The 15,815-nt window shown below is 42.3% G+C and overlaps 1 protein-coding gene across 1 annotated transcript in view; it reads left to right on the top strand.

Moving 5' to 3' along the window:
• FAM237A (family with sequence similarity 237 member A) overlaps positions 1-15,403 on the top strand; it is an 84,037-nt gene extending 68,634 nt beyond the window's left edge. The window contains exon 3 of the mRNA XM_040441485.1: positions 15,270-15,403. Within this exon, the coding sequence (XP_040297419.1) occupies positions 15,270-15,403 (134 nt within the window). The remainder of the gene's footprint in view (positions 1-15,269) is intronic.
• The last annotated feature ends 412 nt before the right edge of the window (positions 15,404-15,815 follow it).

The following is a 15,815-nucleotide window of genomic DNA, read 5'->3' as shown; positions in this document are numbered from 1 at the left end:
TAGATGGGCCAAATGGTTCTTATCTGCCGACACATTCTATGTTTCTATAGCATAATAAATAAATATAATGCTATGCAACCCCAGCAGTGCTGGAAGTTCATGACGGGATCTGTGTTATACTCACGCTCCGAGTCCGGTGTGTACAACTCGCTCGTTTGAAAGCGGACAAAGACTATATTTAGATGTTCCATTTTTTAATGCATTTTGTGAAGCCAAAGACAAAAACGGATCATAAATCGGAGGACATATATGAATGAAAGGCTTAGTCTTATCTTCTTTTTGAATACTCTTCTTTTTGGAAACCGGACGAATCCATTATGCTGGCCATAGACTTCTATTATGACGGAAAGCCTCTAAAGGCATTCTGTTATGTATTCCATCATGGAATTGCATTATGGTCCGTGGTAACGGAATACATAACGCAATTCAGCATATAACCGAACCCAAACTTCAAAACAAGTTTTGAAGTTCGCTCATTCCTTGTTCTGGAAGAGTCCCATTAAAGAGGCTCTGTCACCAGGATCAACCCTTTTAAACCAGACATACTGGCTGATAGGGCTCATAATTCTGTTTAAAACAATACCTTTCTTTTGCTGTACGATAAACAGCTGCAGAGATATCTGTGTTTTTATTCCTATGCAAATATGAAGTTCGAGCACCAGGAAGCGAGGCTGAATGCTTTGAGCACTGCTTTGTAAAACCCCCTGTGCTCTGCACGCTGCCCCACCCTTTGATTGACAGGGCTAGCCATTAAGCTGAGGGCAGAGCTGTGTCCTAGCAAGCAAATATCATATCACTGTGTATTATAGCTTCACCACACTGAGATCTGCTCAGAAAGCAAATAAACCCGTTGCTGCTTTATTTACAGGCACAATATATGATTATAAAAACACTAGTAATATATGTTAGCTTGTAAGCATAGAAAAAACAAGTATCTATGTGTGGTAATATTATAACTAATGTTTAAGTGATTGGTTTTACTTGTAGAGATCCCAGGTTTGAATTTTGGGAGAGACTTCAAAGTTTTTATCTTCCAATTTTTTTTTTCTTCCACATTTATCCCATAAAAAAGTCTTTATCCTTATCCTATTGAGAATATTTTGTTTTAGAAAGCTAATAAATATTTCTGGTTTCTTTATAATCAGATAACAAGTCTGTAAATAAACAAGTAATAGGTTTTAGGAAAAAAACACAATATAGTAAGGCCTTATTATTATTATTATTATTATTATTTATTTTAATATGATTAGCTATTATTTTAGTATAGCCTTTTATTATGGGTTAAGTAAAAGAGAAAAAAAGTAGCAGAATTTTTTTTTTATTTCCTGGGACTTAAGCCTAGGATCTCTACATGAATGGTAGCCCACTATACCACCAAGCTATAATATTACCATATAGAAAACCATGTTTTTTCTATGCTTAGAAGTAGAGCTGAGGGACCCTAAGCTGATGAAGTGGAATTCGATCCGAATTTCAGGAAAAATTTGATTCGCAACTAATGCGAATTTCTTCGCGGTTTGTGGTAACGAATCAAATTTTTCCTAAAATGGCGGCTACACGGGTGAGGACTGAGGACATGGGGCAAGAAACTCTGGGAAGGCGGGATCACCCAGATTGTCATGTCTGCATGCAGCCACTCAGAAGCCAGCCAGCCCTGTTATGTCACACTCCTATAAATACGGCAGCCATCTTACAGTCAGACATTTTACAGCGTTCAGAGTGCTGGGACAGACGTGTTAAGGCGATAGGGACAGCAGTTGGAAAAACCTGATTGTGGAAAAAAAGACAGAAAAAAATGATTTATAAGTGCAGAGAAAGAATAGGGAGGAATCATTTCACAGCATCTTAGTGTAGAGAGAGACGTCAGAAGGCGCTAGAGACATTGATAGGAAATCGATTTACAAGTGCAGGGAAAGATTATTTGGGGATCCAAATAGCCATTAAACAGCTCTGTCATTCCAGCTATTTGTTATTGGGCTGCAAGTGCTATGTTGAAAAGCCTTTAGTGGCTTATATCTTAGTATCTTTAGTATCTTACATCAGTACTACAAGAAAAATATATACGCATTTCACTTCTGCAGTTATTTCTGGTGAAAACATATAGGGGCGTATTTCAGTAAAAAAAGAAAATACTATACGCACTGCACTGTTGCTGTTATTTCTGTTGAAAGCTTATAGGGGCGTATTTCTGTATTACAAGAAAAATATATACGCACTTCACTTTTTTTTTTCTGGTGAAAGCGTATAGTGGCCTATTTCAGCCCAACAAGAAAAATATATTCTCAGTTTACTTCTGCAGTTATTTCTGTTGAAAGCGTATAGGGGCGTATTACAGTAGAAAAAGACAAAAATATACACACTGCACTGTTGCAGTTATTTTTGATGAAAGCATATAGGGGCGTATTTCAGTGCTACAAGAAAAATATATACGCACTTCACTCTTTACGTTTTTTCTTTTGAAAGCGTATAGGGGCGTATTACAGTAAAAAAAGAAAAATATATACGCACAGCACTGTTGCAGCTATTTCTGGTGAAAGCGCATAGGGGCGTATTTCCGTAAAAAAAGAAAAATATATACGCACTGCACTGTTCCTGTTATTTGTGGTGAAAACGCATAGGGGCGTATTTCAGTACTACAAGAAAAATATATACGCACTTCACTCTTTAAATTTTTCCTGGTCAAAGTGTATACGGTCGTGTTTCAGTACAAGAAGAAAAATATATTCTCAGTGCATTTCTGCACTTGTTTCTGGTGAAAGGGTATAGAGATGTATTTCAGTTAAAAAAGAAAAATATATACGCACTTCACTCTTTAAGTTTTTTCTGGTCAAAGCATTTAGTGACCTATTTCAGTCTAACAAAAAAAATATATTCTCAGTTCACTTCTGCAGTTAATTGTGGTAAAAGCGTTTAGTGGCCTATTTCAGTACAAAAAGAAAAATATATTCATTGCTTTTAGGGGTGTTTTAATTTCCATTTAATTTGTTTAGTTCAGCTACAAGTATGTCAGGCAGAGAAGAGCCAGGCCATGCACAGAGTAGCAGACGCCTGAATGTTTCTGGCGCAAGCAGAGGATTGCAGAAGAGTAAGGGGGCGTGGCAACAGGAGTCGCAGCGAGAGGCCTGAGCTCCCGGTATCATCAAGCGGTCGCATTTGCGGATCCGCAATACACGGGTGCCGTTCCGGAGATGCGGAACGGAACCACGGAACCCTACGGAAGCACTACTGAGTGCTTCCGTGGGGTTTCATCCCGTTCTTCCGTTCCGCAAAAAGATAGAACATGGCCTATCTTTTTGCGGAACGGACGGATCGCGGACCCATTCAAGTGTGCTTGTGCATTGCGGCCCGCATTTTGCGATGGGTTTATCAGACACAACCCTTAGTTGGCCCTCACCTGTCCTCAACCTGCCTCTTTCCTTTTCTGTTCCCTCACCGCGAGAAGTACTATATGCTGTGGGCTCAGCTTCACTTTTCATTAAGGACAGTCAGCAGCTACTAGAGGACAGTCAGCAGCTACTGCCCAGCCAAGATCTGGAGCCAAGTAATGATGAGGAGAGTGGTGCAGGAGCTTGTGTTGCGAGTGGTCAGGCTCCTGACCCAGAGACTGGACCAGACTCACCGTGGCAGTATGCAGTATAGATGTAGGCTGGGAATCCCTCCGAGTCACTTGCGCAAATAGCCCGATGCATGCTCACTTGCTTGCGTAGTGACAGTCGAATTGTCACCATTCAGCAGAGGGATGACTTCTGGCTCTCTCACCTTGTTGGACCCTCGCTACCGGTCCAGAATGGGGGCCTTTTTTACACCCACTGAGAGGGAGGACAAACTGAACTACTACAGAGACATCCTATGTAGTCAGTTGGTCGCTGCCTAACTGCACCATCGTCCATCCTCTCGCAGGTCTGACTGGGGGCCCTTTGCGCTCACATTCCACTGCCATGGCTGCTGGGGAGTGGTGGGGTGGCAGGAGCAGTACCAGCTCCATCAGCAGCAGCCTGAGTCTACAGTCACTGATGAGTAGCTTTCTTCACCCACATAGTGAAGAAAATACTCACCAGCAGCAGGTAGACCTGGAGCAGGACCTGAACCAGCAGGTGGTGGCATACTTGGACAGCACCCTGCCAACCCACATTGAAGATCCGCTGGACTACTGGGCAGCCAAACTGGATTTGTGGCCGCAACTAGCAGAGTTTGACAGAGAAAAGCTGTCCTGTCCGGCCAGCAGTGTGGCATCAGAGCAGGTGTTTAGTGCGGCAGGGGCATAGTTACCCCAATGAGAACACGCCTGTCCACCCAAAATTTGGAGAGACTGACCTTTGTCAAGATGAATCAGGCATGGATCAGCCAGGATTTCCAACCACCAACTCCTGTTGCATCAGACTAAATCATCCATGGTGCCACACCAACACTTTTATAAAAGAGACCAGTTTCTTCTGACTTCCTGCCTCAGCTACTACTCTGATGCTGCAACCCGCCTGATGCCACACATGTGATGCCAAGTGCTCCTTCTTTCACCCACCTCCGAAAGTGGGTACTGGTATTGCCACCCACTGCTCCAATTTGTTACCAGGTCACTTTGTGGTCTCCTAATGCTGCTGCTGCTACCATCTCCACACAATGTCACCTTGGCACTCTGTGGTATCCTGATGCTGCTGCTACTGCCATCTCCACACTATGTCACCTTGCCACTCTGTGGTATCCTGATGCTGCTGCTGCTGCCATGTCCACACTATGTCACCTTGCCACTCTGTGGTCTCCTGATTCTGCTGCCATGTCCACACTAAGTTGCCTTTGCCATTCTGTGGTATCCTGATGCTGTTGCTATCTCCACACTATGTCACCTTGCCACTCTGTGGTATTCTTCCTGCTGCTGCCATCTCCACACTATGTCACCTTGCCACTCTGTGGTATCCTCCTGCTGCTGCCATATCCACACTATGTCACCCTGCCACTCTGTGGTATCCTCCTGCTGCTTCTGCCATCTCCACACTATGTCACCTTGCCACTCTGTGGTATACTGATGCTGCTGCCATCTCCACACTATGTCACCTTGCCACTCTGTGGTATCCTCCTGCGGCTGCTTCCATCTCCACACTATGTCACCTTGCCACTCTGTGGTATCCTGCTGCTGCCATATCCACACTATGTCACATTGCCACTCTGTGGTATCCTCCTGCTGCTGCCATATCCACACTATGTCACCTTGCCACTCTGTGGTCTCCTGATGCTGCTGCCATATCCACACTATGTCACCTTGTCACTCTATGGTATCCTCCTGCTGCTGCTGCCATCTCCACACTATGTCGCCTTGCCACTCTGTGGTATCCTGATGCTGCTGCTGCCATCTCCACACTATGTCACCTTGCCACTCTGTGGTGTCCTCCTGCTGCTGCTGCCATATCCACACTATGTTACCTTGCTACTCTGTTGTTATCCTCCTGCTGCTGTTGCCATTTCCACACTGTCACCTTGCCACTCTGCGGTATCCTCCTGCTGCTGCCATATCCACGCTATGTCACCTTGCCACTCTGCGGTATCCTCCTGCTGCTGCCATATCCACACTATGTCACTTTGCCACTCTGTGGTATCCTCCTGCTGCTGCCATTTCCACACTATGTCACTTTGCCACTCTGTGGTATCCTCCTGCTGCTGCCATATCCACACTATGTCACTTTGCCACTCTGTGGTATCCTCCTGCTGCTGCCATATCCACACTATGTCACTTTGCCACTCTGTGGTATCCTCCTGCTGCTGCCATTTCCACACTATGTCACCTTGTCACTCTGTGGTATCCTCCTGCTGCTTCTGCCATCTCCACACTATGTCGCCTTGCCACTCTGTGGCCTCCTGATACTGCTGCCATATCCACACTATGTCACCTTGCCACTCTGTGGTATCCTCCTGCGGCTGTTGCCATCTCCATACTATGTAACCTTGCCACTCTGTATTCTCCTGTTGCTGCTGCCATATCCACACTATGTCACCTTGCCACTCTGTGGTCTCCTGCTGCTGCTGCCATCTCCACACTATGTCACCTTGCCACTCTGTGGTGTCCTGCTGATGCTGCCATATCCACACTATGTTACCTTGCCACTCTGTTGTTATCCTCCTGCTGCTGCTGCCATTTCCACACTATGTCACCTTGCCACTCTGCAGTATTCTCCTGCTGCTACCATATCCACACTATGTCACCTTGCCACTCTGTGGTATCCTCCTGCTGCTGCCATATCCACACTATGTCACCTTGCCACTCTGCGGTATCCTCCTGCTGCTGCCATATCCACACAAGCTTATCCAGGATGGCACATCAATGCGAGCTGTGGCAAGAAGGTTTGCTGTGTCTGTCAGCGTAGTGTCCAGAGCATGGAGGCGCTACCAGGAGACAGGCCAGTACATCAGGAGACGTGGAGGAGGCCGTAGAAGGGCAACAACCCAGCAGCAGGACCGCTACCTCCGCCTTTGTGCAAGGAGGAACAGGAGGAGCACTGCCAGAGCCCTGCAAAATGACCTCCAGCAGGCCACAAATGTGCATGTGTCTGCTCAAACGGTCAGAAACAGACTCCATGAGGGTGATATGAGGGCCCGACATCCACAGGTGGGGGTTGTGCTTACAGCCCAACACTGTGCAGGACGTTTGGCATTTGCCAGAGAACACCAAGATTGGCAAATTCGCCACTGGCGCCCTGTGCTCTTCACAGATGAAAGCAGGTTCACACTGAGCACATGTGACAGACTTGACAGAGTCTGGAGACGCCGTGGAGAACGTTCTGCTGCCTGCAACATCCTCCAGCATGACCGGTTTGGCATTAGGTCAGTAATGGTGTGGGGTGGCCGCACAGCCCTCCATGTGCTCGCCAGAGGTAGCCTGACTGCCATTAGGTACCGAGATGAGATCCTCAGACCCCTTGTGAGACCATATGCTGGTGCGGTTGGCCCTGGGTTCCTCCTAATGCAAGACAATGCTAGACCTCATGTGGCTGGAGTGTGTCAGCAGTTCCTGCAAGACGAAGGCATTGATGCTATGGACTGGCCCACCCGTTCCCCAGACCTGAATCCAATTGAGCACATCTGGGACATTATGTCTCGCTCTATCCACCAACGTCACGTTGCACCACAGACTGTCCAGGAGTTGGCAGATGCTTTAGTCCAGGTCTGGGAGGAGATCCCTCAGGAGACCGTCCGCCACCTCATCAGGAGCATGCACAGGCGTTGTAGGGAGGTCATACAGGCACGTGGATGCCACACACACTACTGAGCCACATTTTGACTTGTTTTAAGGACATTACAACAAAGTTGGATCAGCCTGTAGTGTGTTTTTCAACTTTAATTTTGAGTGTGACTCCAAATCTAGACCTCCATGGGTTGAAAAATTTGATTTCCATTTTTTTATTTTTGTGTGATTTTGTTGTCAGCACATTCAACTATGTAAAGAACAAAGTATTTCAGAAGAATATTCAATTAACTCAGATCTAAGATGTGTTATTTTTGTGTTCCCTTTATTTTTTTGAGCAGTGTATATATATATATATATATATATATATATATAAAACCAAATTTTTCCCGAAAAATTCAGCGAACCGGCGAATTGAATTTTTAAAAAATTCACTCACCTCTACTAATAAGCTAACAATAACATATATTACTGGTGTCTTTATTATAATATATTGTGCCTGTGTATAAAGCAGTAATACGTATATTAGCTTTCTGAGCAGAACTCAGTGTGGTGAAGCTACACTACATAATGATATGAGATTCAAATGCTCGCACACAGCTTTTGGACACAGCTCTGCCCTCAGCCTGATGTCTATTCCTGTCAATCAAGGGGAGAGGGGAGTGTGCAGAGTACAGGGGATGTTACAAAGTAGTGTTCAAATGATTTAGCCCCGCCTCATGGTGATCGAACTTCTCATTTGCATATGAATAAAAACACAGATATATCTGTAGCTGTTTAGCATACAGACAAAAGAAAGGTATTGTTTTAATCAGCATTATAAGCCCTACCAGGCAGTATGTCTGGTTTAATAGGGTTGGTCCTGGTGACAGAGCCTCTTTAAAGAGGACCTTTCACTAGAATAAAACATCTAAACTAACTATACAGACATGGAAAGCGGTGCCCAGGGATCCCCCTGCACTTACTATTATACCTGGGCGCCGCTCCGTTCTCCCGTTATAGCCTCCGGTATCTTCATAGTTAGGCTCCACCCAGGGGACCTGCCTGTGTCTCATTCTCCCATGCTGTAGCGCTGGCCAATCGCAGCGCTCAGCTCATAGCCTGAGAGGCTTTTTTTTCTCTCAGGCTATGAGCTGAGCTCTGCGATTGGCCAGCGCTACAGCATGGGAGAATGAGACACAGGCAGGTTCCCCTGGGTGGAGCCTAACTATGAAGATACCGGAGGCTATAACAGGAGAACGGAACGGCACCCAGGTATAACAGTAAGTGCAGGGAGATCTCTGGGCGCCGCTCTCCATGTCTGTATAGTTAGTTTAGATGTTTTATTCTAGTGAAAGGTCCTCTTTAAGTAAGCCTTGTTTGTTTACAACTTTTTGGAATGTTTAAGATGATTTTAGGTAAATTTTACATATTATTAATCTATTAATAACATAAAAAAACAAGAATTTCTGTATCAACTCTTCTGTAAGAGCCTAGGTTAGGATAACACCATCATGACATGCTTACTGTGTTAGGCTGTTTACATTCATACAGAGCTATGATCACTAAACTACTAAGGATTATTTTTTAAGGATGGAAAGCACATAAATTATGAAATATATCTTGTGTTAAATGATTATACTATGGGTTGGGAAAAAAATGGACAGCATGTGGCTGTCATTAGTGTTGGGCGAGCATGCTCGGCCGAACACAAATTTTACGCGATGCTCGAGTCTCCTCCTCGCACATTGGTTGGCTGCCACGCAAAGCCCACTTTTTAAGGACCAGTTCAGGTCTGAAGTCACTTTGTGGGGCTTACATAGTGGAAACCCCCATAAATGACCCATTGTAGAAACTACACCCCTCAAGTTACTGAAAACTGATTTTACAAACTTTGTTAACCCTTTAGGTGTTCCACAAGAATTAAAGAAAAATGGAGATAACATTTCTAAATTTCACTTTTTTGGCAGATTTTTCATTTTAATAAAAAAATGTCTTTAACACATCGAGGGTTAACAGCCAAACAAAACTCAATATTTATTACCCTGATTCTGCGGTTTACAGAAACACCCCACATGTGGTCGTAAACTGCTGTATGGAACAGGGCAGGGCGCAGGAGAAAAGGAGCGCCGTATGGTTTTTGGAAGGCAGATTTTGCTGAACTGGTTTTTAGATGCCATGTCCCATTTGAAGCACCCCTGATGCACCCTAACAGTAGAAACTCCCAAAAAGTGACCCCATTTTGCAAACTAGGAGATAAGGTAGCCAGTTTTATTGGTACTATTTTAGGGTACATATGATTTTTAATTGCTCTATATTATGTTTTTTGTGAGGCAAGGTAACCCAAAAATGGCTGTTTTGGCACTGTTTGTATTTTACATTTTTTTACAACATTCATCTGGCAGGGTAGATCATGTGCTATTTTTATACAGCAGGTTGTTACGGATGCAATAATATTAAATATGTCTACTTTGTTTGTTTCAGATTTGCATAAAGCATTTTTGAAAAACAAATTATGTTTTTGTGTCTCCATTTTCTGAACGCAATTTTTATTTTTTTCTGCCGATCGTCTTGTGCAGGGGTTTGTTTTTTGAAGGAAGAGTTGACATTTTTATTGGTACCATTTTTGGGTACAGATGTAGTAGAGTTAACACATTATTTGTGAGACGTGTTATCTAAAATAAATGCGTTAAGCAAACACCTTCAATTGCTTTTCAGTGGCTTTTGTCTCAAGATAACGCGATGAGTTAAGAAATTTGAGTTAAGAGCTTGAGTGCTAACCATGCTACATCTGTGGTATATGATTTTTTGATCATTCATTATTACACTTTATAGGGCAATAAATTGGTTGTTTTAGCACAGTTTTTATTTATTTATTTTTACATTTTACATCGTTCACCTGAGGGGTTAGGTCATGTGACATTTTTATAGAGCAGATCGTTACGGACGTGGCAATACCTAATATGTATACTTTTTCTTATTTATTTAAGTTTTACACAATAATAGCATTTTTTAAACCAAAAAATATGATTTCTTAGTGTCTCCATAGTCTGAGAGCCATAGCTTTTTTATTTTTTGACCGATTGTCTATGCGTTGTTGAAAGAGGAAAACTCTGTGAGTATAATAAAGTATACTGAATGCTTTTACCTACGGGTCTGCTCTATGTTGATTTCCTTTAAAGGAACATACGCTACCGTTTGCTGCCGGCTGATTTATATACTGGGGAGGAATGATGAATATGCTCGTTGCTGGTCGGTTCAGAGTCTGAGGAGGTGGAGAAAGAAGATCAAGTGGAACAGCCACCTGAAAAATCAGTAGTTTTTGTGCAAGCTTCTATCAAAGTTGTTTCAGCACGGACGAAAAAATAAATAAAATATATACATTTGCAGGAAAAAGTATGTGAACCCTTTGGAATGATATGGATTTTTGCACAAATTGGTCATAAAATGTGATCTGATCTTCATCTACGTCACAACAATAGACAATCACAGTCTGCTTAAACTAATAACACACAAAGAATTAAATGTTACCATGTTTTTATTGAACACACCATGTAAACATTCACAGTGCAGGTGGAAAAAGTATGTGAACCCTTGGATTTAATAACTGGTTGAACCTCCTTTGGCAGCAATAACTTAAACCAAATGTTTCCTGTAGTAGCAGATCAGACGTGAATAACGGTCAGGAGTAATTCTTGACCATTCCTCTTTACAGAACTGTTTCAGTTCAGCAATATTCTTGGGATGTCTGGTGTGTATCGCTTTCTTGAGGTCATACCACAGCATCTCAATTGGGTTGAGGTCAGGACTCTGAATGGGCCACTCCAGAAGGCGTATTTTCTTCTGTTTAAGCCATTCTGTTGTTGATTTACTTCTATGCTTTGGGTCGTTATCTTAACGTTCTCCTGCAAAATGTCTTGATAAACTTAGGAATTCATTTTTCCTTCGATGATAGCAATCCGTCCAGGCCCTGACACAGCAAAGCAGCCCCAAACCATGATGCCTCCACCACCATACTTCACAGTTGGGATGAGGTTTTGATGTTGGTGTGCTGTGCCTCTTTTTCTCCACACATAGTGTTGTGTGTTTCTTCCAAACAACTCGACTTTGGTTTCATCTGTCCACAGAATATTTTGCCAGTACTGCTGTGGAACATCCAGGTGCTCTTGTTCAAACTGTAAACATGCAGCTTCCTCTGTGGTATCCTCCCATGAAATCCATTCTTGTTTAGTGTTTTACGTATCGTAGATTCGCTAACAGGGATGTTAGCATATGCCAGAGACTTTTGTAAGTCTTTAGCTGACACTCTAGGATTCTTCTTCACCTCATTGAGCAGTCATTTTCACAGGACGGCCACTCCTAGGGAGAGTAGCAGCAGTGCTGAACTTTCCCCATGTCTAGCAAGGCTTTTGGAGATACTTTTATAACCCTTTCCAGCTTTATGTAAGTCAACAATTCTTAATTGTAGGTCTGCTGAGAGCTCTTTTGTGCGAGGCATCATTCACATCAGGCAATGCTTCTTGTGAAAAGCAAACCCAGAACTGGTGTGTGTTTTTTATAGGGACGGGCAGCTGTAACCAACACCTCCAATCTCATCTCATTAATTTGACTCCAGTTGGCTGACACCTCACTCCAATTAGCTCTTGGAGAGGTCATTAGTCTAGGGGTTCACATACTTTTTCCGCCTGTACTGTGAATGTTTACATGGTCTGATCAATAAAAACATGGTAACATTTAATTATTTGTGTGTTATTAGTTTAAGCAGACTGTGATTGCCTATTGTTGTGACTTAGATGAAGATCAGATCACATTTTATGACCAATTTGTGCAGAAATCCATATCATTCCAAAGGGTTCACATACTTTTTCTTGCAACTGTATATATATATATATATATATATATATATATATATATATATATATATAGCAAAAAAACCACTGGTAGCACCACCCTGGATAGTATGGAAAAATAGACGGGTGCAATGTCCAAGTATGGTAAAAAGGTGCTTACCCACTTTAGAAGACAAAAAATCGGACTGCACTCCAAGCATTTCTTCAAAGAAGTTAGTTTTTATTCACCCATAAGGTGGCAAAGCGACGTTTCGGCTCAAGCATGAGCCTTTCTCAAGCATTGGTGAACAGTGAATAGCCAGTATATAAAGGTGTGCCAATACATATAATCAAACAACATAATTGGTACTTTAAAAATAATACATGTATACAATGTACAAATATGTGCAAAAACCGTATAATGGTCATGATTGTTAAAGTGACTAGTGCATTCCATACAGTAAATCTCCAAGATACAATAAATTACATATAAAAACACCATAGGACATATAATTAGTTACATCTGTAACTCATCAATACATCATTCATGCATCAACTGTAATAGTGCACATGTGCAAATAAGGAAGACTAATGAATTGCTACCTGGAGGAGTGATGGCGCCCACATATACAATAGCGCTGCTCAGCGCGTCCTCAGGAGACCAGCGCGCATGTCCCAATCGTTTGACGTCATCTAGGGAGACCGACCGGTGCATAACAGTGCCGCCTACTGATGACATCAGCTGCGCACCCGATAACATGTCACCGCCTTCTCCCATCAATGCCTCTCTAAAATTGCATATGACCACTCTTGGGCATTACTACAAGGAGCAGCGGATCCCCAGAGGGATGCGATCCCATTTGCGCCCCAATTTGTTTTCCCACAGTGACTTTTTTTGCAAACGGTTTGAGGCCTTATCAAACAAATATTCCATGGACTTCATTTTGTTAAATATTGAGTTCTTGCAACAGGAAGTAGCCACATTGACCATTGACATGGTACAGATTGAGCAGCATCTTCGTACATGTATGACGGAGGATCAGTACTCAGAGTTCAGCGAGATGTTAAAGGGGCAGTTACAGCAGCTGCAGTCTGAACTGGAGGATGGTAAGAGGATAAAATGGGCCCGAGACATCGAGGACTATAAAAAGGTGACATTTGCAGCTGGCAACCTGGCAGTTCTCCATACAACATAAGGGATAATAAAAAAACAAGAAAAAACACGCAGATGCACAAGGGAGAACCGTAAGTTTTTTTAGGGAACAAAACGGAGTCCAATGCAGCAAGAGGAAACGAACCAGGAGAGGCGGTTGTCGATACAGACGAAACCACCAGAACACGCAACATGAAAACCCGGACTCAAATACAAAAAAAGAAGAAATAGCTGTCATTAATCTTTCCTCCAAAGCATTGACCCCAGCACAGTTAACCGTTCTATCTAAAGGACTATCATTTTGCCCTAATGCTCAGGTAAATTGGCTGGATGTTGAATCTGATCTGAGTCAGAAAGGGACGCAAAGATTTGCCAGTGCCCAGACACTTTGGGTTACTGGGACATAAAGAAAAAGATCTCAGATGTTGGATCCTGGATCAGGTTCCAATGCCACGGAGGGGTGGAGATCGAGTATCTCTACTCAAAAAAAGAGAAATGCATTGGATCCAGACACTACAAAGTCTGCACCCCAAAGGTTTAAATATAGACTATAGATATGGTGGAGGTCTGTGAGGAGGTTGTTTTGCCCCTGTGTTGCATTGGTATGGGCTCCACAATACCTCCTGTGGTTGACAGATTCATTGGTTTTTAAAAAAAAGAAAAAGAAAAAACAGAAAATGTAAACACATAATTTTGAGTAATAAATTGATTTTAATATAAATGTAATGGGTAATCTCACTAATTTATGACACTGACACTTTTGCATTATCTTTCCAGATACACCTGCACAGAAGGCACCTCAGAAAACTGATGAACCTGATTGATGGATGATGAGCCCACGAAAAAATAATTGTGTTGAGATATATATTTTTTTCTCTGGATTCCATGCGTATGTCCCCGTCATGACGAGTTTATAAAAAATTGGGAATGAGCGATTTATATTTTCCCTTGCTGTAATTTATATTGAGTAACTTATATCTTTTCTCTAGTGCACACTGTCGCTTGTCTTTAATCGTTCTGTTATAATGAGGAGTACCCTCACAGTTGTATATTGAAGCAGGACATGATCCTACAATGCTGACGACACTGACGTGCCGCTGGTATTGGGGTGACGAGTGGATTTGAGTGTACCATTTTGGAAAAGATGGTCACTCATCCACCCTGCAGCATGGTGGCATTCAACCACAACAACTGTATATGCAGAACGAATAGGACGGTAAGCGACAGATTGTATGGTCATTTATTTGCTCTGATTCCCTTACCCAATATGGCGGAAAACAGCTTGCCGGAACTATTGCGCATGCGCCGCTATGTGGAGGCATTGATGGGAGAAGGCGGTGACATGTTATCGGGTGCGCCGCTGATGTCATCAGTAGGCGGCACTGTTATGCACCGGTCGGTCTCCCTAGATGACGTCAAACGATTGGGACATGCGCGCTGGTCTCCTGAGGACGCGCTGAGCAGCGCTATTGTATATGTGGGCGCCATCACTCCTCCAGGTAGCAATTCATTAGTCTTCCTTATTTGCACATGTGCACTATTACAGTTGATGCATGAATGATGTATTGATGAGTTACAGATGTAACTAATTATATGTCCTATGGTGTTTTTATATGTAATTTATTGTATCTTGGAGATTTACTGTATGGAATGCACTAGTCACTTTAACAATCATGACCATTATACGGTTTTTGCACATATTTGTACATTGTATACATGTATTATTTTTAAAGTACCAATTATGTTGTTTGATTATATGTATTGGCACACCTTTATATACTGGCTATTCACTGTTCACCAATGCTTGAGAAAGGCTCATGCTTGAGCCGAAACGTCGCTTTGCCACCTTATGGGTGAATAAAAACTAACTTCTTTGAAGAAATGCTTGGAGTGCAGTCCGATTTTTTGTCTTCTATATATATATATATATATATATATATATAGATATACTTTTTGCAAGATAAGCCCTAACTTGAAAGAAAAGTAAGATAAATAGCTGAAAGAGTAGAAGATATATTTAGGCATTAATTTGCAATGATCAAATCTGTTCAGGTTTCCGGCAGGCTACATTAAATATTGATGACGTATGTGCAGTACATATGAAAATTGCTTTATTGTGTTAACTCTTATCTTGCAGAAAGATTTTCCCACAATCGAAGATCTGTTTTACCGAGTCAAAAAGAACTCATTCAACACTTAATAGATATCCAAGTAGACAAAAGTGAATCCAGACTACTCAGAAGTATCAAAAGTGGAATCAAGAGGAAGTAGTTAAAATTGAACTGAAGTGCAAAAATAACACTTTTCAGATAATTAACTTTAATGAACATTGAGAAAAATGATCCACGCATTCAATTTCAGATTGCACTTAGATTCATATATAAAATAATGTGTTTGATACAAATGCATTACAAATAAACATGTTCTTGAAAGGGTTCAATACATGTATCTGGTTTATTGACTATAAAGCATCATAAAGAGCCAATTGCTCATCACATTTTAGCTCTCCTCTGAACATTCCACCTGGAGGATATGTTTGGTTACTCAAAACGATTTTGGAGGATACCAAAGCATAGTCTAACCATGCTGCTGAATTCAACAATAAAGGCATATACAGATGGACAAGAGGTCAAAGTTGAATCCTTTTGGGTACTCATCAGGAGCCACAATGTGATCTGAATGG

Source organism: Bufo bufo, chromosome 7 (assembly GCF_905171765.1).
Source record: "Bufo bufo chromosome 7, aBufBuf1.1, whole genome shotgun sequence".
NCBI lineage: Eukaryota > Metazoa > Chordata > Amphibia > Anura > Bufonidae > Bufo > Bufo bufo.
This window is presented reverse-complemented; position numbering and strand designations above follow the sequence as displayed.